Genomic DNA, 19,602 nt, shown 5'->3' with positions numbered 1-19,602 from the left:
GTCCTGCCTCTACCATCCTGCCTTACCTCTGGCACGCCAGGGTAGCATGCCAGGCCGCGGTCAGGGCAAGAGGGACAGCGCCGGGGCTTTGCAGAGGGGGTTCAGCAAGGTATCTACACAGCCCCAAGAGCAATGCATGATACCAGCGATCAGGCAGGCGCCTCAAAGAAGAGGCGGGAGGGGATGCCGTAGCAGACGGGCGCCGCGCCCACCAGGTGCGGCAGCTTGCAGGCCGCCCGGCTGGCCGCCACCGCGGCGCACATGTCGCTGCCGCTGTTCCCATCGCTGCTGCTGCCGCTGTCGACGCCGCTGTCGCCGCCGCTGCTGCCGCCGCCGCTGCCGCCGCTGGCCCCGCTGATCCAGGCTGTGAGCAGCGCCTGGCTGAAGCGGTCGATGTCCTTGTCGGTCACATCCCACAGGTTGGCCACGGCGGCGGGGCAGCCTGCACAGCCAGGCATGCGCATGCAGGTGGGGAGTGAGCCCGGGGGGCGGGGGGGTTCAGGTGATGTGCATGCAGGAGGGCTGTTTTCCCTGGCGGCGGCCCACACAGGCTCCGCCACCCATCGCGACATGCCGGCCTTGCACATGCCCCTGAAAACCCACCCGCCAGCAGGTAGGCCAGCACGGCGCCGATGGGCTCGTAGTGCTGCTGCGCGCGCAGCCTGCCGCTGCTGCAGCCCATGAGCAGCGCCGCGGAGCAGCGCTCCAGGCTGCGCAGCTTGGCGGCTGCAGGCGAGAGAAGGGCGGGAGGCGGGGGGCCACCGAGGGCAGGTGAGCCACACCGGCGCGAGGGCTGGGCCCTGGGGCACGCAGGCTGGCACAGGGCCGGGGAGGCGGGCGGGCACGCAGCCGCCTGCCGCTCGCCGCACCTGAGATGTACTGCTCGCCGCCGCCGTGGCCGCAGTACAGGAAGAAGCGCCGGCTCTGCAGCGCCGCCGCCAGCTCCGCGGCGCTCGGGGCGCACCCTGCCTTGCCCTGCACGCACCCGCCAGCGAACAGAGCAGCGCTCACTCCACAGCAGCCGTCTCTCCTTCCCGCCAACCGCTCAATGCCTGGCGCAGGAGCAGGCCAGGCAGCGGCAGGCCGGCGCCCAGCGACCGCCCACCTCCCAGCCGCGCATGCCGGCAAACCAGTGCTGGAAGGCTGCCTGCGTGGCCTCCAGGTCTCCGCTGGGGTTGAGGGCGTAGAAGGTGGAGCCCAGGTCGACGCTGCAGGAGGCGGGAGGGGGTGGGCTGTGAGGAAAGGTGTAAGGAAGGCGGGCACGGCGGGTGAGGGGCATCGCACGGATGCATACCAGGGCCAGCACAGCAGAGTCAGGGCAGGCCGCTCACAACGTAGCACGAGAGTCCCTTTGTTCCACCCCACACACCTGGTGTCGGCGCGCCGGGCGGAGGCGGCGGCGCAGGCCAGGCTGGGCATGCGGTACATCCTGCACGGGCGAGGCGGTACAGGGCCAGCATCCTCATCGCCTGCCACCACTGGCAACCATGGCAGGCTGGCGCGCTTCAGCCAAAGCCGCAGGCAAGCAAGCCTGCCCGCCGCCACTCACCGCTGATGCAGCAGGCCGGCGGCGCTCTCCCAGGGCAGCGCCTGCAGCGCGCCATCCAGTACCAGCAGTACCGGCCCGGCAGCAGCAGCAGCAGTGCCCGCGCTCTCGCCGGGGCGCGCAGCATGGGGGGGCGCCGTCTTGGCTGCCGTCAGCGGCAGCTCCCGTGCCGGGCGGGGCGCCGTGGCCGCCGCTGCCGCCGCCCCTGCCACAGCCCGCGGCTTGCGGGCGGTGCCGGGCCCCGGGGTGGCGGCCTGCATCATGCGCAGGCGGGAGCGGTGCTTGCCGCTGCGTGCCGTCGTCGCGGTGCCCGCTGCCGCGGCTGCTGCCGCCGTGCTGGGGGCTGCTGGCTGGTCGTCGAGGCTCAGCCCATCAAACACACGGCACAGGCCTCCTCGAGCCACAGTCTGGGGAGGCTCCTCTGCATCTGCCACACCGCTGCCTGCAGCTGCCAGCGTTGCCACAGGCGAGGCATCGCCCCCGCCGCCCTCAGCAGGCTCCTCGGCAGCGGCTGCCGCGCCTCTCCTGCCCCTGGCTGCGGCCGGCGTGCGGGCCCTGCCGTCCCGTGCTGGCGCCGGTGTGGGCTCGGGCTCCACCGCTGCTGCCTCCTCCTGCTGCTCTGCTGCTGGGTCCAGCTGGTCGGCAAATTTAACCGACCTGCCTGCTGCCCTCCTGGCCTTGCCGGCAGCCGCGGGCGGCGGCGGTCCCGCATCAGGCACGTCTGCATCGCCCGCCTGATCAGCGGCTGCTGCTGGGCTGGCGGGGCGAGGACCCGGCGCTGCCAGCAGCGCCGCCAGTTCCTGCTGCTGCTCCTGCCCGCATGCAAGCCCCGCGGCGTGGCACAGCTGGTGCGCCGCCTGCCGCCGCTCGCCGGGCGTCATTCCGCCGCTGCCGGCGTGCCGGGCCAATACCGCCGCCGCATGCCGCAGCACGCCGGCCTGCTGCCGCGAGGCGGGCTGCCCTTGAGCTTCCAGCAGCACCAGCAGGTGCTGCGCCGCAGCCTGGCCGGCGCCCGCGGCTGCGTCACCATCTGAAGAGTCGCCCAGCAGCAGGCTCCTGCACGCAAAACAACAGGCGCAGGTGGGCGGATGGGTGCAGTTGCCACAGCTGGGCAGGATGCACGCGAGTTGGTCATTCAGCAGGCAGCCCTCCCATCGACCCACCCACCTCCAGGGCCCCAGCCAGGATGAGTCCAGGTGCTTCACCAGCGCCGCCAGCCGGTCATCCAGTGACAGCCTGCAGTGGAGAGGTAGAGGCACAAGGCAAGGCACCGCAGCACAGGTCAGCCGGCCGGCCACAAGCACGCCTCATCATCGCTGACACCCCGGCAGCCTTCGGGAGGCCGGCAGCCGCCGTCCTGCTCGTCTCAGCAGGTCACCAGCTGCGCGCGTGCTCACCGCGCGCGCCACCACTCCCGCTGCTGCTCCCGCGTCTCTGTGCTCATCTCCCGCATGCTGCGCCCGCTCTCCTGCAGCACCGCCGCCATCTCCTCCACCACGCTCTGCACGCTGCTCACAGCAGCGCTGCCTGCCCCGGGCTCATCGTCCATTCTGAGCGCCCGGATGGGGTGCTGGGACAGGCTGGCGCTGAGCTGTTGCACCGGCAGCGCCACCAGCAGCGGAGGCAAGCAGTCGCCCGCCGTGCCGCTGCCGGCTGGTGCCAGGCGGGAGATGAGGAGGCTGCCGCCACCGGAGCCCGAAAGCACGCTGATGCTGCAAGCGACTGTGCCAGCCGGCAGGACCGCCTGCCATGCCAGGAGCTGCTGCCGTGCCTGCTGGTCCAGGGCGGCCAGTGCTGCTCCGGCGTCGCTGGCTGAAGCGTCGGCAGCCGGTGCTGGCGCCGCCTTCCTGCCTCTTCCTGCAGGCGCAGGCGCTGGCTGCTGCCGAGCTGCTGCTGCCGTGCTGCACCCTGCCAGCTGCAGCACCAGCTGCCAGTCAAGCTCAGGCTGTAGCACGTCCGACTCTAGTCGCTCCAGCTCCTCTGCCTGGGCGGATAGGTCGGCGGTGCCAGCCCCCCTGCGCTGCCGCTGCAGCAGCTGCTGCCGGCGGCTGTGCAGTACCAGCTGGTACTGCAGGCGCATGGCCGAGCCCAGGGAGGAGTGCAGCAGCCAGGCCGCCAGGTGCAGGTGGCCGGCCTTGCCACACGCCTCCGCCAGCAGCACCGCTGCCGACCTGCAGCGCCAGGCGCAAAGCGCAAGGATAGACTTGAGCAATGCAGGTAGCCATGGGCATGACATGTCCGCTGATGAGGGCACATCCAAGGCTTGTCGCGCATGGCTCACCTGTGCATGCACGGCAGGGACTTGCTGAGCTCCAGAGCCTGCCACAGCCGCTGCTGGTGCTGCGGCACGGCACGGGAGGCCGTGGCTGAGCGGCTCGCTGCTGCGTCGCTGGTCCCCGCATCTCCTGCTGGCGCGGCCGCCTTGCTCCGTCCCCGGCCGGCAGCCGGCTTGGCGGGTGCCTCCCTGGACCTGCCCTTGGGCGCAACGGGCACCTCATCGGCGGCTGCGCAGCAGTCCCGCCCCAAGCCCCAGACTGCCGGCTGCTGCTCGGCCTCTGCCTGCGGCGCGGAATGCTGGCCCACGAACAGCAGCGCAGCGGCCTGCTGGTACCGTACGGCGCTGCACATGCAGCCGCCATCCGCAGAGGCCGCCGCAGCGGCGGTGGCGTGCTCAAGTGCAGCAGCGGTGCCATCCTGCTGCAACGCTGCCTCTGCAGCTGTCAGCAGCGCGGCAGAGCGAAGGGCATTGCACCAGCCAAGTGCCGGATGGTGCTTGCTGCCCCCTGCCGCCACCGCCGCTGCACATGCCAGCTCCTCGCAGCTGCTCACCGCCGCCTGGCACCTGAGCAGGGCAGCCTTGCTGATGCCACCGCCGCCGCTGCCCGATGCAATATCCAGCTGCGCCCTGACCAGCTGCACCGTGGCTCGGCAGTAGTCGAGCGGCAGAGAAGGGGCGATTGCCATCCCCGCCAGCCCCTGCTCGGCAGCGCTGGCCGCATGCTCTGCTGCCTCCGGCTGCCCCAGCTTGCACAGCATGTCAGCCAGCCTGGCAGCAAACACGGCTGCCACGGGCCGAGCCCCAGACGCCGCAGCCTGCAGGCATGGCGACCACGAGGGGTTGATTGAGCAGAAGGTGAGAATACATGCAGGCACCGGTGGCGCCGACATGTAACCTGATGTGCAGCACCGGCTGGCCAACCCCGAGATGCCAATGCTGATGCAGGTCGCCTCTGCGCCACTCACCAGCCGCTGCCCCTCGCGCAGAGCATGCAGCGCCTCGTCAGCCAGCCCCGCGGCCTCAAACAGCTGCCCCAGCTGCAGCAGGCTGCCCAGGTATGCTGCCGCCAGGCGCCACCAGCCGAGCGGCGGCGCGTCGCTGCTGGGTGGGCTGCATCCTGCTGGCGCCGAATCCTCGTGGAAGAGTGTAGCCAGCAGGCGATGCCCCTCAGAGGCATGGTACAGGGAAGGCACCATGTCCCCAGCCGCCCCAAACGCCTCTGCGGCCTGGCAGTGCAGCACTGCACGACGCACCGCCGCGCCGCTGCAGCGCCCGCCTTCGAGCGCCGCTGCCTCTGCCTGCCGCTGCAGGTCGGCAGCGGTGCCGGCAGCTGCGGCCGGGAACAGGCAGCCAGCCAGCAATTCGTCGACTGGCTGCACGCCCGGCAGCAGCTGATGTAGCTTTCCGGCTGCGCCCTGGCTGCCGTGCAAGCTCAGCAGGTAGGAAAGCTCCTGGAAAGCTGCCCGTGTCTGGTCGTCTGATGCGCCCTCGCCGGCTGCCTGCAGGGCTTCCAGCGTCTGCTGCGCCTGCTGCTCCACCCGCCGCCAAGCAGGCCCGTCCGGCTGCCCACCAGCCAGCTGCACCACCGCCGCAGCATCCTGCTCCCTGCTGCCGGCTGCGCTGGTGGAGGCCGCCACATGCGTGCGCTGCCGCTCCTGCTGCTGCTCTAGCAGCGCCTGGGCTGCCAGCTGGCGGGCAGAGTCCACAGCCAGCAGGCAGCGGGCCCTGGCCAGCACGGCGGCTGCCGGTGCGCCGGGCACCTGCGCAATGGCAACACAAAGGGGCAGTGCCAAATGTGTGGAGCTGAACCTCTGTCATGGGAGAGCGCAACAACGTGGGGGAGAGCAGCAAACCGACTGGCACACAGACGCAGAACGCGCAGGCAGCATCCCATCCTGCCCACCTTGTTCACCGCCTGCACAGCCCGCTCCAGCAGCCAACTCCCGACCCGCCCATCTTCAGCTGGCATGCCCAGCTGGTGCAGCGCCAGCAGCGCCGCCGCATGCTCCACAGGCCGCTGCTCTGCCGGGAAGACTGCTTGCAGCAAGCGCTGCACCGTGTGGCGGCAGCCTGCCGCCCCCATGCCGTCTGCTTGTGCTGCCGCCCAGCAGTGCAGCTCCACCTCGACCACAGCTGCTATGCTGCCACGTGGCAGCTCTGCCTCGCGCAGCAGCAAGCCCTCCACAAGCAGCAGGTTGCTGGCAGCCGGCTGGCTGAGGCTGCTGGCATCTGGCGCAGCGGCAGTGGCGCTTTTCTTGCTGGCTGCCGCCCTGCCGCGCCTGCTGGGGGGCACAGCAGCTGGCGCCGCATGCTGCTGCTGCTCATCGGAAGCCGGCTGGTCAGCCTGCACCCGCACAAACGCCTGGACCAGCGGCTGCCAGGCGGAGGGCGACGCAAAGCCCAGCTGCAGCAGGAGCGCCGTGCAGTGCGCAAGGCTGCTGAGCGCGCGCTGGGCGTCGCTGGCACGTTGCTGGGCATCCGCCAGTGCACAGACTTTGCGACAAAAGTCGGCCAGCCAAGCGGGGGCATCCTGCAAGCACATGCATGGCGTTTCGTGCATCGCAAGTTGGCAAGAGTGGCTAGGGGAGGACTCGTCTCAAGGCTGGCAGTCGTGGCCGGTGCCACGCGAGAAGCGGCCCACCTGATCTGCGGCGCCTCCTGCTAGCCGCCGCAGCCCCACCGCTGCTGCTGCCAGCGCGGCATGCATCGCTGATGCGCCGGCCGCGTACTGCTGGCTTCCATGCAGGTCCACGCCAACGTTGAACAAGGCAGAGGCCAGCCAGGAGAGCTCCTGGGGCTCCACGGCGCAGACAGCAGGCGGCAGCCCCGCGCTGCAGCAGACAGGGCACCAGGGGCGCAAAATCTGGCGGCAAGAAGAGCCGGGGGCAAAACAGCAACCAGCGCAAGGCAAAGCAGGGCAGCAGGCTGAGTGCGTCAGCGCATGCAGGTCGGGGCGGCCGAGCATCTGCACACCTGCCAGCACAGTAGGCCTGTAAGTCCCACCCCAGCAGCCAGCGCACTGCTCGGCTGCTGACCAGCTCTGCAGGGTCGCCTCTGCTGCTCAGGCAGGCTGCCCGCAGGCGCGCTGCGGTGACTAGCCCCACTGCTGCGGCATGGTCCTGGCTGCCATCCAGGCTGTCCTGCCTGCTGGACAGCCACACCATGCCGCAGAGGAGCTCCAGCGTGGACGCTGCTGCCGCCACAGCTGCAGCGCCACCCAGCAGCTGCCCCACGCCCGGGCTGCTCCCGCTTGCGCCCTTGGCCTTGTCGCCTGCTGCCAGGTGGGCGGCCAGCACTCGCCGCAGCGCGTTGGCCGGCAGAAAAGCCGCCTCCAACAGCGCCACCTGGACTTGCTGGCTGCCCAACGGTTGCGGCCGCGCTGCCGCCAGCTGACCCTCCAGCTGCTCAATAGCGCTGGTGACGACCTGCACAACCGAAGCAACAGGCTCCAGCCAGTCTGCAGCTCCAGCCCCGCTGCCAGGCGCCTGCACCACCAGAGCTGGGAGCAGCAGGGCGGCGGTCTGCAGCAGCTGCTGGCTGCCGCCTTCGGCTGCTGCGGTGGCTGTGCAGCTCAGTGCCGCCTGCTGCAGCTGCTGGCAGGCTGCGGTGCTCGACGCGTGCTGCACTGCGGAGCACAGCAGGCCGAGCAGGCCCAGGGCCGCACCGCTGCCGAGCGCCAGGCTGCCGGTTCGTGCCGCCAGCGCGGCCAGAGCAGTCGCCGCCGCCTCCTCAGGCATGTGCCCCGCCAGCTTGCCCACCGCCTGCACAGCCCGCTGCTGCGCCGTGGCATCGTCGCCAGACGCAGCCAGCAGGCTGCTGCACACTCCCGCCAGCGGCTGCCAGGCCTGCCGCTCCAGAAGCATCACCGCCGCCTTGTATAGATACTTGTGAGCGGCCTCGCCGTGCCTGGCCGCCTCCTCGCGCTTCAGCTCGCTGCACGTCAGCAGGGCAGGTAGGCATTGCTAATCATTTATGCAAAGAGCAGTAATAGTGCTAGACGGAGTGTTTAAAGCACCAAATGCCGCCGGGATCACTGCACGCGATGTGGCCAGCGGCACACGGCCGGTGCCCGCACCTGAGCCAGGTCGGCAGGATGTCTGCCGCCTGCAGCAGGCCCTGCATCGCCTGGGCGTCGTCAAACAGCTTGCCCTCCACGCAGCACAGCACCAGCGTGAGCGCAGTGCCCACCATCATGTTGGCTGCCTCGTCGGCAGCTGCGGCGGAGGCCGCTGCCCGCCTGCTGCCACCACCCGCCGCCGCCGCCTGCTTGCCCAGCTGCTGGAACAGCAGCCAGGCCTCTGTCTGGGCGTCGGCAAAGGCCTTGCAGGACACCAGGCGCCGTGCAAAGTTGTAGCGCAAGCCTGCCAGCTGCTGGGTGTTGCCGGCGGGTGTGAGTGCCGCCACCGCCGCCAGGCTGGCCCGACCCACTGCCACCAGCTGCGCCAGGCTCCTGCGGTCATCCCCGTCGCCCTGTGCCTGCGCCAGGCGCTGCTGTGCGGCCTTGAAGCATTGCTGGGCGGCCTGCAGCGTCTCCCTGGCGGAGCTGTTCTCCTTGCCTGCGCTTGCGGCAGCCTTGGCGAGGGCGGCTGCCAGCTGCGGCGCGGCACCGAGGCTCTCGGCCTCGCTGCCGCGCACAAACGCCTCGGCCAGCGCCAGCACGGCCATTAGGGTGCGCCGCTCAGCTTGCGACAGGTGGTAGTGCAGCCATTGCTGCCTGGTGAGCTTCCATGTGTGAGGGCACGAGTGATAGCGCCCGCGGCGCAGTAAAGACAAAACTTGCAAGAGGGACAGCACCGTACTGCACTCTGGTTATTGCAGCCTCGCTGCGCGATTGCAGCAGTGCATTGGTGATTTGCATCACCCGTTATCTATACACAGCGGCTGCATGGCCGAACCAGTAGCCAAGAAGCGGCGCACGGTGATGGAGCCGCCTCCACCCGCGCATGTGGAGGTCTCACGGCTGTGCAGGCACCACCTGTCGCTCCCAGGGGATCGGCTGCTGTCGCCGGGGGCCGCCCACAGCACTCGGGTTGCAGTAGCGGTGAGGCGCCAGCGGCGGCACACAGCAGCACCGCTGCCGCTGCCGTGCCTGGCTGCCATCCGCACGCCAGCCCCTCACTCCTTCTCCTGTCTCAATGCCCTCAGGCGCTTCCAGGTCCAGATGCCGCGCAGTACGAGGCGTTTGTGGCCTCGGGGCGGCACGTGTACAGCGTGGCAGTGCCGCGAGGGGGCGCCTTCGCCGGCGAGCGGGGCAAGGGCGGCGTGTACATCGCAGAAGCGGGGGCAGAGGTGCAGGCGGCGCCGCTGGGCGCGCTGCAGCACCAGGCAGAGGTGCAGCACCTGGCGCTGCACGAGCAGGGCGACGGCCAGGCGGTGCTGGCGTCGGTGGACTGCTACGGGCGAGCGTTGCTGGCGCAGGCGCGGCGGCTGGAGGGGCAGCCGGGCCTGCACATCACCGGCGTGCACCAGCTGCAGCCAGCGGATGTGCTCAGGTGCGTGCAGCAGGTAGCTGCAGGTCAAGCCCGCAGCCAGCAGCCAGCGCAGCAATGCCAGGCTCTCCCCAGCCCATCACCAACCAGCCCCAGCCCACCACCAACCAACCGTCACCCTCTCGGTGCACATGCCGGCCTGCAGGGAGCCTGGTTGGGCGGGTGTGGCGCTGGCGCCCGGCCAGCCCTCGCAGGCAGCCGTGGCGCGGCACTTTGCCAAGGATGTGACGCTGTTCGACGGGCCCATGGCGGTGCAGACGATACACACGCTGTACCGCCCAACCGCCGTGCAGCTGCTGTCCACCCGCCATGTGGCCAGCCCGGGCGGCGGCCCGCTGGTGGCGGTGGCGGAGGGGCCCCAGCTGTCGATATGGGATGTGCGGGGCAGCAAGCGCGGCGGCCGTGTGGCCAAGCTGTGCCCGGGCCCGTACCACGGCCACTTGTACTGCATCGCGGCAGCCGACGACGGCGGCCTGCCGCTCATAGGTGCACACACGGCACGGCACTCGGCATGGTCCCTGTCCAGCAGCAGCTGCAGCCTGTTTCTGCAGGAGCGGCTGGCCAGCCAGGGCGGCTCCATAACCCCCGACCGCCTCCGCTGCTGCGCCTCCTTGGGTGCAGGCGCGGCGGGGCACGAGCGGTCTGTGCTGGTGTGGGAGCCGCGCAAGTGGGTGCTGCTCGACCGCTGGTCCAATTGCCTCAAGTATGAGGCCACAGGCATGCACTTCTGCTCAGGTGGGGCATGACCCGGTCAAACATGCCGGTCAAACTCTGGCCGCACGCACTGGGCGCGGCAGGTGTGGCCGGCACGCTCCTGGGCCCGCCGCCGCTGCCGGCTGGCTTGATGCCTGTTGTGGGGTGGGCTGCCGATGCTCTGTTTCGTCCCCTCCCCTCCCCTTGCCGTTCCCGCTTTCCTGCAGCCAACCCGCGGCTGTGCTACGTTGCGGGCATGGACTACGAAGTGCTGTGCGGGGAGTGGGGCGGCAACAAGGCCAGCCGCCTGGGCGGCGGCAACCGCGCCGCCAACAACACGCACACGGGCCTCAAGTCGGGAGCAGCAGCAGCAGGGGCGGCAGACGCGCAGGGGTGCGCCAAGAGCTTGCCGCCGACTGTGCGCCGCATGCCAGCCCGCCTCCAACTGCGTTGCTGGCCTGGACGCTGCCTCCCTCTCTCTGTGCCGGCATAGAGTACGTGCTTCCGTGCTCTGGTGCTGCCTGGTGCAGGGAAGAAGAAACGGCAGCAGCGGCGGGCGGCCTGGGGCGGGGCGTCTCCTTCAGAGGCGACTCTCGCTGGGTGGGGCTGGGCAAGGCGGCGGGGCAGGACGTTCTGGCGGGCATGACCCAGTCCTGCCAGCTGTATGTAGCCGAGTTCGCCGCAGGATGATGCAATGCTATGCTGAAATCTCACACTGCAATTTTGCAGCATCAAAGGCACCAACCAGGCGGTCGATGGGCGGCGGTCGATGAGCGGCCGGCTGTCGTGCCCGCTGGCGGCGCCACATGTGGCCATATGTGATCGATCGAGGCGCCTTTTTCCCTGCCCAGCCAGCGTGTTGGAGCTCGGGGCTTGTAGACCGCCCGGCGTTGAGCTCCCGCACACTCTCGCGTGATACGACAGCTATCCCAGCAGGGCCCCGACACTGATTAGCCGCCGCAGTCGCAGGCTGATCGATCATGAAGGCAGGAAGGGCGTTGGCGGCCCTGCTGCAGCGGGGCTGGGCTGCCGCACCCCACCCCTCGCAGCAGCAACCTGGGGCCCTCCGGCAGCTGCAGCGCGGCCTGTCCGGCGGCCCGTTCGCAGGCCGCGCCGGAGGGGCTGCCGCAGCTGCGCCCTGGCTGGCGGCGGTGGCAGCGGGCCTGGCGGGCGGCGTCGGGCTGCAGCTGTATAGCAGCACCGACCCGGCGCAGTGCCGCGCTGCCGACAAGCCCGCTGCTTCCGGTAAGGGGGCGAAGGAGTTTGATAAGGAGGAGGTGGCCAAGCACCGCACCAAGGAGACAGGTGGGCTTGGCGTGGGCCCGCCTGCTGCCGTGTCGGTTGGCGGCAGGTGGTGCCAGCGACCCGCGCCAGCAAACACATTCCCGCCTCGCCGCATGCGTGGGATGGCGGCCTTGCGGCAGCCGGCAATCCGCGGCATCGCTGCCTCGCCCCTGCTGCGCACCCTGGGCCGCCGCGTGAGGGGCTGGGGTGGCAGCGCAGGCAGGCGGGAATGCGGGGAGGCACAGCCCACGCTCTCCCAGCCGCCCACTCGCTCCTGCTTGTCAAACCTTTTCACCGCTTCCCCTTTCTCCCTTTCTTGTCCAGTTCATCTCCAGAAGAATCATACCCACCCCAACGCGTGCGTGCAGGCATCTGGGTGACCTACAAGGACGGCGTGTACGATGTGACCAAGTTTGTGGAGCAGCACCCGGGCGGCGCGGCGCGCCTCATGCTGGCCGCGGGCGGCGCCATCGACCCCTTCTGGGCCATGTACCAGCAGCACAACAACGACCAGGTGGGTAAATGGAGTAAATGCATGTGTGTGTGCATGCATGTGGCACTGGTATGGGTGTGTGTGTGCGCGCGCGCGCGCGCGTGTTTGGGGGCATACAAGCGGCCGCATCGGCGGCAGCTGCACAGCCCACGCCGGCCGGCGAGTCGGCGCTGCTGTCGCCCCTCGCCGCGCTTGCTTGCTTCCGGCTGCATGCTGCATGCTGCACTGTACCGCCGCTCCACCTCCTGTGCCCGCCGCCGTACCGCTGCCGCAGGTCAAGGGCATGCTGGAGGAGTATCGCATCGGGCGGCTCAAGGGCGGCGCCGCCGCCCCCGTGGCCGACCCATACGCAAACGAGCCCGCCCGCCTGCCCGCCCTCATCGTGCGCAGCCAGAAGCCCATGAACTCGGGTGGGGCTGGTGTGGCGGGCAGGGGGGCGGGGGCCTGGGCTGAGGTGGTGGCGGGGGTGGGGCCCTGGGATGGCATGGCGCTGGTACGGGAGTGCTCGGGCCTGGTGGTGCCACCACCTTGCCATCACGCGGCACACCCGCGTGCCATGCATGCCCCTCCTCGTGCCTACCACGCACACGCGCGCTCGCATGCCCCAACCAAGCAGCCTGCCCCGGGCTGCAGAGACGCCCAAGGAGCTGCTGGTGGGCAGCCTCATCACCCCCAACGAGCTCTTCTACGTGCGCAACCACCTGCCCGTGCCGCACGTGGACGCCGCCACCTACCGGCTGCGGGTGGAGGGGGAGGGGGTGCGCACGGTGAGCGGGACCGCCAGGCGCATGGGGGTGGGGCTGGCAAGCGCTGGAAGCCGCGGCTGCGGCTCGTCGATGCGGGCGAGAGGTCCGCTGTCCGCGCCCGTCCGCCCTGCCTTTCAGCCCCACAACACAACAGTATATCCCCCCGCACCCCACACACATGTGTGTGCCTGTGTGCCTGCCGCGCCTGGCGCAGATGGAACTGAGCCTGGAGGAGCTGCAGACCCGGTTCCGCCGCCACTCGGTCACCGCCACGCTGCAGTGCACCGGCAACCGCCGCAACGACTTCAACCTCACGCAGCGCCCTGTCAAGGGGCTGGAGTGGGATGGGGGATCCATCAGCACCGCAGGTGGGCGGGCGGCTGGCGGGGCAGCGGGCGGGTGCGTGGGGCGGGTGGCGGCTGATGGGATGGGTTGCCGGGTGGAGTGCTAGCGCGGGTGGAGTGCTAGCGTGGAGGGCCGGGCAGGCGGTGTGCATGCGGCAGGCGGTGCAGGCTGGTGTGCCGCAGCCTGGTCAAGAAGCGGCCGCTTCAGGCCACCCCACCCCAAGCTGCCCGCGCCCTCGCCGCCGCCGTGCGCAGTGTGGTCTGGCGTGCGGCTGCGTGATGTGCTGCTGGCTGCGGGGCTGGAGGACGACAACCCGGATGTGGCGCACATCCAGGTTTGTGGGAGGGTGGGGGAGTGTTGGTGGCGCCTGTGTGTGGGGGGTGGCGCTCGCAGAGCAGGCTTCGCCACGTCATCTGCTCCGCTGGTGCCGCCCTGTGTTTCGGCTGCTCTGCCGCACACACATGCTGCGCCCCGGCCGGCCAGGAAGCCACAAGCTGACGCTGTGCCGTGCTGCCCCGTGCCGTGCTGTGCACCCCCCACCCACCCCCTGCACGCAGTTTGAGGGGCTTGACACGGACATGGCCAGCCAGTGCTATGGCGCCAGCGTGGAGGGTGTGCCGCTCCTGCCTGTCGGGCTCCCTCCTGCCAGCCATCCCGGCCAGCCCCCGTGGCCGCCGCACCCCTTCCCTGTCCTGCCAGTGCTCCCAGCCCTGCACTTTTGCCGCCACCTCCCGAGCACACCCACCCCACCCACCCCCCACCTTCCCTCCCGGCAGTGGACAAAGCCATGGACCCTCAGGGGGACGTGCTGCTGGCCTTTGAGATGAAGGGCGCCCCGCTGCCCGCCGACCACGGCTACCCCGTGCGGGTGGTGGTGCCGGGGGTGGCGGGCTGCCGCTCGGTCAAGTGGGTGAGACAACAGGGTGGGGGGTGCAGGGCAGGGGGCAGGCGCAGGGTTGGTGGGTAGGTGGGTAGGTCGCAGGTGGAGTGCCCCCCCCCCAGAGGTGTGGTGGATGGGGAGGCAGGGGTCGAGCCAGGTTACCGAGTGCTCCGCCGCTGCCGCCCCCCGCTGGCCTCCCGCAGCTGGGCAAGATCGTGGCGTCCGACCAGGAGAGCGCCTCCTTCTGGCAGCGCAAGGACTACAAGGCATTCAGCCCCAGCGTGGACTGGCACAATGTGGACTGGGAGTCGGGTGGGGGCAGGGGCGGTGGGGTGGCGCGATGCCGTGCGTGTGTGGTGTGGTGAGGTGCGGCTGGGCGAGCGGGATGTGCGGCTGACGGCGGGGGCGAGCGCTCCGCAGTCGACAGCCAGTCTTGCAGCCCGAGGGTTTGGGAAGAGGGGTTTGGAGCAAGGCAGCGGCGGCTCCACCAGGGCACCGCCTCCTGCCCCCCCCGCCTCCCAGCGCCCGCCATCCAAAACATGCCGGTCACCTCCCACATCTGCGAGCCGCTGAGCGGCGCCGCCATCGACGACGACGAGGTCACGGGTGCGCCTCGGGCTGGCTGGCCGGCTGGCTGGCTGGCTGGATGACCCCAGCAATCACCTGTTCCTGAGTCGTCTCGTACCGTACTAGTAGTAGTGCATGGTGCCAACAGCTTGCGGTCTATTTGCGGCATGCGACCCGACCGTGCCTCTCCTCCCTGCTTCCCGGCCGCAGTCAAGGGGTATGCGTGGAGCGGCGGCGGGCAGGGCATCATCCGGGTGGATGTGTCGGCGGATGGCGGCGCCACCTGGCACACCGCGGAGCTCAACAAGGTGCCGCAGAAGCGAGGTGGGTGCGGCGCTTCAGGGCTGGCCGGGCAGGAGGTTTGTGCAGGGCGGCCTCTGACGGCTCTTCTCAAGCGGCTCCCTGCCACTCCGTCGCGCAGCATCCGCCTCCTGCGCGCCTGTGATTGGCCGTCGCCCGCTGCTGCCTGCGCCGCCTGCAGGGCGCGGCTGGGCGTGGGCGCTGTGGGAGGCGACCGTGCCGCTGCCCAAGGGCGCCAAGGGCGCCGTGCAGCTGGTGGCCAAGGCCACCGACGAGAGCTACAACACGCAACCGGAGCAGGCGGCACCCATCTGGAACCTGCGCGGCGTCAACTGCAACTCGTGGCACCGCGTCAGCGTGAACGTGCAGTAGGCTTGGGGGTGCGGCTGGCTGACGCCGGCCGCAGCGGTGGCGGGCAGCTTGCCCATGCGCGCTGCAGCGCGGGGGACTCGTGTCCACCATCACCGCACCTTCTCCATTCCTGTTGCATGCTATTGCTTCCTCTCCTCGATTTCTTCAGCATTCCGTTTAATTGCTCCTTAGTTAGGCCTGACTCCACCACAGGTCACCGTCCCGGAGAAAGCAGGCTGGAGGGGGCCTGGTACCCAGGATTGGGCACATCTCGTACATTCCTCCCGCATACCACTTCTCACACTTGTAAGCTGTCGTCTGAGGCACTCAGGCCTCCCGCCCACCCGCTGAGCCGCCCGCCCGACACCCGCCAGCGGCGGCCATCCCGGCGGGCTCTGGTGCGCCCTTTAGCGGGCGGTTAAGGCGAAACGCCACGACAGATTTGTGGAGAACACAGTATAGGTCAGTTGGAAAACCGCAGCCAGGGCCGCGGCGCAGCGGAGGAGCCACAATTCGGGATGGCGGGTCTGGGTGTGAGCGGCAGGTGCCCGCCCCGCCTCCTGGGCCCACGGCAGCCCAATCGCCACAATATTTTGCGCTCCTTAGTGCCCAGGGCGGTTAGGAAGCGGCAACGGCGAGCATGCGCGAGCAGGCTCGCCAGCAAAGTGATTGCCGCATGGTGCAGTGTCGAGCTTTGCCTCCTGTGCTGCCTGTGGCCCGCCTGGGCACCTGCGCCAACCATGGCATCCACCAAATCGCTGCACGACGCGCGCCGCATGGTCGCTGGAGGCGCCGAGTGGTGGCCACCTTGCTGCGGCCGCGGCAGGAGCGGGGGCAGAGCGCTGTAGCAGCTACCGCAGCAGTGATGGCCAAAGGGAAGCAGCAGGGGAGGCAGCGGAACCGGCGGAAAGCCGAGCGGGGGGAGCGGCTGAATGTCGGCAAAGCAAAGCAGGCGCATGCCCTGGCGGAGGCGGTGGAGGCGGCGAGCGAGCTGCAGTACCCGCCCCAGCCTGTGCTGCCAGAGTCAGAGGGGCAGGCACACAGCAGCTCCTGGAGTGTGCAGAGCAGCATTACGCCTCACTGTCCCGCCCGAAGTGCAGAGCAGCATGCACAGCGTGTCAGGGCGCAGTAAACAGAGATGACAGCGCCAGCAAAGGAAGTAGGTGTTGAGTGCCATGCACCTAGCGCCCGCCCTGCCGACAGCCGGCCTACCGAAGCAGCAGGCGCCTGGCTCGTAGGCAGTCAGTTCGCCATGCGTGCTGCAGCGCCAGGCCAGCGGCTCCAGCACGGAGAGCCCGACTAGGAGCCTTCAGCTGTGCCCGGCCAAGACCCAGAACTTCCCATGCCCCTGCCGTTCGGCGCCGGCGGCAGTGGCGGTGGTCAGCTACTCACGGCAGCTAGGTCAAGGCTGCTGCTGAGCTGCTGTCAGGCGCTGCAGTTGCAGCCTGGTGGTTGGGCGTCCCGCTGCTGGCGTGGCTGTGGCAGCCGCCATGGATGCAGCGGACGGGGGGCAGCAGCCAGCGGCCTGGCGGGCAGGGCTGTGCTGGCCATGTCGAGACCTGATCGAAAGCGGCGCAGCGAGCGTGGCACGAGCATGCCGCTGAGGGGCAGATGACGCTGGCACTCGCTGCTGCTGGTGAGTGATGCTGCCCCTTCCGCCGCAGGCTGATGGCGCTGCTGCTGCCAGCGCAGAGCAGAGGGAGCAGCCCTTGCGTGCTGTCGCTCTTGCTATCGCTTCCACCGGCCGGGTTCTTGCATGGTTGCCATGTGCAGGAAAGTACGAGGAGGCGGGGCTGCTGGATGCGGTGGTGGCTGCGGAGCAGCGGCGCAATCGGCAAAGCGCCGCGCCGGGGTGCAGCCGTGAAGATGCCAGGCGTACGGCGGCGCCACAGGCAGCACAGCCGGCAGAACCAGCTCGACATCATTCCGGCCGCGGGCATTCGGGCCGCGGGCATTCGGCAGCAGCGAGCCAGCGGAGCCCAGCAGCACCCCCGTGGCCCGCCCGCGATCCCACGGCATCTGAGCGAGCAGTACCATCTCCCCCGCCTGCTCAAGGTCTTCAAGGCTGCAAAGCCTGGCCAGGCCCGAGCGGCGGCAAGCAAGGCGTGGCACTGAACCGCGCGCGCGCCACTGCCCTTGAGCAGCTCTACCTGCAGCAGCATGACAGCCATGGGTTCCACACTGTCTTTCGGCCCCGGGCGGATGCCCTGCCAGCCTGGCTGCTGCTGAACCCTGATGCTGCACTTGAGCATTTCCTTGCGCTCCTCTGCCCCCAGACCGCCCCAGACCAAGCGCCGCGGGACGCTGAACTCCCTGCAACCGCTGTCCAGGCTATGCGGGCCGGCCCTCAATGTGCCCAGCTCCCACAGGGACGTGAGATTGTTCCTGGGGGCGCGCATGATGAGGCGGCGGCAGCACCGCAGGCGGCGCCCTCCCAGGGCGCTGCCGCGGCGGCCGCCGTGGCAGCCCCGGGGCTGGCGGCATTGGCGGCAGCAGGCTCCCAGCCTACCGGCACTCAGCCCAGCCCCGCTGCCTCCCCACCCCCGCCTGCCCCCGCAGCAGAGCCCCACCCCTGAGCGCCGCGGGACGCTGAACTCCCTGCAACCGCTGTCCAGGCTATGCGGGCCGGCCCTCAATGTGCCCAGCTCCCACAGGGACGCACAGATGAGATTGCCAGCCTGCTTGCCCAGATGGATGCGCCGTTCACAGCCCCGGAGGCGGTGGAGCTGGCCAAGCGCACACCTGCGCTGAAGGCGGCGATTGGCCCCCTGCCGCCCTGGCTGCTGAAGCCAGCGATTACAGCCATGGCCCCGCTCTGGGCCGCCGAGGCTAACGCCTGGCGCCGCGTGGCTCGCCTTTCCCGCCCTGACGCCCGCAGCTCCATCACGATGCTGGCCAAGCCTGGCGGAGCCCCCGTCACGCCAGCCGACTTCCGCGGCATTGCGGTCAGCCCGGTGTTCCCCAAGCTCTATGCTGCGGGGCTGGCGCGGCGCGTCTCAGCGCATGCGGAGGCAGCGGGCACCCACGCCGACGGCCAGTTTGGCTTCCGCCCCGGCCGCAGCACCGAGCAGGCGGCCCTGGCGCTGCGCACGCTGATGGACCGCTACCGACTGCTGCGCAAGCCCGGCAGCCGGCAGCGGGGCACCAAGCTCTGGGCCTGCTTCGTGGACTTCAAGCAGGCCTACGACCGAGTGCCACGCGAGGCGCTCTGGGCCAAGCTGGCACTCATGGGCTACAGCGGCGAGTGGCTGCGCGCAGTGCAAGCCATCTATGCCGAGGTCCCCATGTCTGTGAACGTGCCCGGCATCGCGCACCGCCTCATCCACACCACCATCGGCCTGAAGCAAGGCTGCCCCCTCAGCCCCATCCTCTTCGACTTCTATATCGCCGACTTTGAGCGCCGAATGCTGGACGCGGCGGCGGCTGGCGGCTTCCACCTCCCCGAGCTTCTGCCTGGCTACCCTGCGCCCCCGCTGTTCTTTGCCGACGACTGCGCCCTGCTGGCCACCACAGCAGCTGGCCTGCAAGCCCAGCTGCGTGAGCTGGAGGCCTACTGCCGCGAGAACGGCCTCACCGTCAACGTGAAGAAGACGAAGGTCATGCTGCTCGCCGGCGCCACCAGCGAGGAGGCGGCGCTGCGGCGCGTGCGCAAGGCGCGGTTCACCTATGCCGGCAGCGAGATCGAGGCGGTGCCCGACTTCAAGTACCTGGGCATCACCTTCCACTGCTGCAAGCCGCTAGGGGAGTCTGCTGCCGCTACCCGCGCGGCGGTGGCCCGCTTTGCCGCTGCATCGTTTGAGGCGCGATGCGAGGAGCTGGGCTTGGAGGCAGCCAAGCTACTGCTGACCCTTTATGACGTGCTTGTGGACTCTACGCTGTCCTATGCCGGCGCAGTGTGGGTCCCTGGGCTGGCGATGGCTGCGGCGGCACGCCCTGTTGTGAGCGGCGGCGCTGGACGCAGCACCCCGTTGTCGGAGCCCGAGCTGCAGCACCTGCGGTTCCTGAGGCGCCATCTGGCGCTGCCGCGCAGCACCCCCGCCGCCACTATCCTGGCAGAGGCAGGCCAGCCGCCGCTCCATGCCCGCTGGCTGCGGCAGGCAGCCCGCCTGTGGAACAGCTTGGTGACCGCCCCTGAGGGCAGCATGCCGCGCCTGGTCGTGCAGGCAGCGGCAGCGGTGGCAGTAGATTGCGCAGACGTGCCGCCACAGCGGCAGCCTTGGGCCGCCCAGCTGGCGCACAGCCTCCGGGCTGTGGGCCTGACGTTTGAGCCGCTCCACATGGACAAGATCAGCCCGGACGGCGCGCAGCAGGCAACCTTGCGGCTCCACCTGGCGCGTGTGACGCAAGAGACGCCCGCCCACACCCGGCTGCGCCACTACTTCTGCGATGTGCGCCCGGAGTGTTGTAGCCTGGATGGCTATGGCCGCCCACCATATGTCACGGAGGTGCGTGAGCGGCGCTGCCGCCGCGGCCTGACCGAGCTGCGCACAGGCATGCACTGGGGGGCGGAGGAGCAGGGGCGACGCACTGGCACGCCCCGCGAGCAGCGCGTGTGCCCGCACTGCCCCGCCCTGGATGGCCCTGGCGGCATTGAGGACACCCGACACATCCTGTTTGTGTGCCCCCTGTA

General features: G+C 70.0%; 3 protein-coding genes across 3 annotated transcripts; 2 read left to right on the top strand and 1 right to left on the bottom strand.

The window, feature by feature from the left end:
* Positions 1-149: 149 nt before the first annotated feature.
* CHLNCDRAFT_143874 (hypothetical protein) lies at positions 150-8,489 on the bottom strand (the record flags this gene model as incomplete). The annotated part of the gene is made up of 14 exons (XM_005849130.1): positions 150-442; positions 604-726; positions 870-975; positions 1,106-1,208; positions 1,370-1,429; positions 1,550-2,602; positions 2,714-2,782; positions 2,944-3,717; positions 3,849-4,639; positions 4,790-5,584; positions 5,728-6,354; positions 6,466-6,655; positions 6,798-7,757; positions 7,900-8,489. 14 exons carry the CDS (start codon positions 8,487-8,489, stop codon positions 150-152), a joined length of 6,534 nt encoding a protein of 2,177 aa, XP_005849192.1.
* Positions 8,490-8,709: 220 nt separating this feature from the next.
* CHLNCDRAFT_143873 (hypothetical protein) lies at positions 8,710-10,696 on the top strand (the record flags this gene model as incomplete). Its single annotated transcript, XM_005849325.1, has 6 exons — positions 8,710-8,775; positions 8,970-9,316; positions 9,459-9,799; positions 9,935-10,048; positions 10,234-10,399; positions 10,537-10,696. 6 exons carry the CDS (start codon positions 8,710-8,712, stop codon positions 10,694-10,696), a joined length of 1,194 nt encoding a protein of 397 aa, XP_005849387.1.
* A 157-nt stretch (positions 10,697-10,853) lies between these two features.
* CHLNCDRAFT_30609 (hypothetical protein) lies at positions 10,854-15,167 on the top strand. The gene is made up of 12 exons (XM_005849324.1): positions 10,854-11,311; positions 11,659-11,804; positions 12,058-12,193; positions 12,417-12,550; positions 12,744-12,897; positions 13,129-13,208; positions 13,432-13,486; positions 13,651-13,784; positions 13,958-14,066; positions 14,277-14,360; positions 14,532-14,645; positions 14,803-15,167. The coding sequence occupies exons 1-12, from the start codon at positions 10,987-10,989 to the stop codon at positions 14,991-14,993; spliced, it is 1,662 nt and encodes a 553-aa protein (XP_005849386.1). The 5' UTR covers positions 10,854-10,986; the 3' UTR covers positions 14,994-15,167.
* The last annotated feature ends 4,435 nt before the right edge of the window (positions 15,168-19,602 follow it).

This window comes from Chlorella variabilis (genome assembly GCF_000147415.1).
Source record: "Chlorella variabilis unplaced genomic scaffold CHLNCscaffold_6, whole genome shotgun sequence".
In the NCBI taxonomy this organism is placed as follows: domain Eukaryota; kingdom Viridiplantae; phylum Chlorophyta; class Trebouxiophyceae; order Chlorellales; family Chlorellaceae; genus Chlorella; species Chlorella variabilis.
The sequence above is the reverse complement of the archived record's forward strand: the minus strand, read 5'-3'. Positions and strand labels throughout refer to the sequence as shown.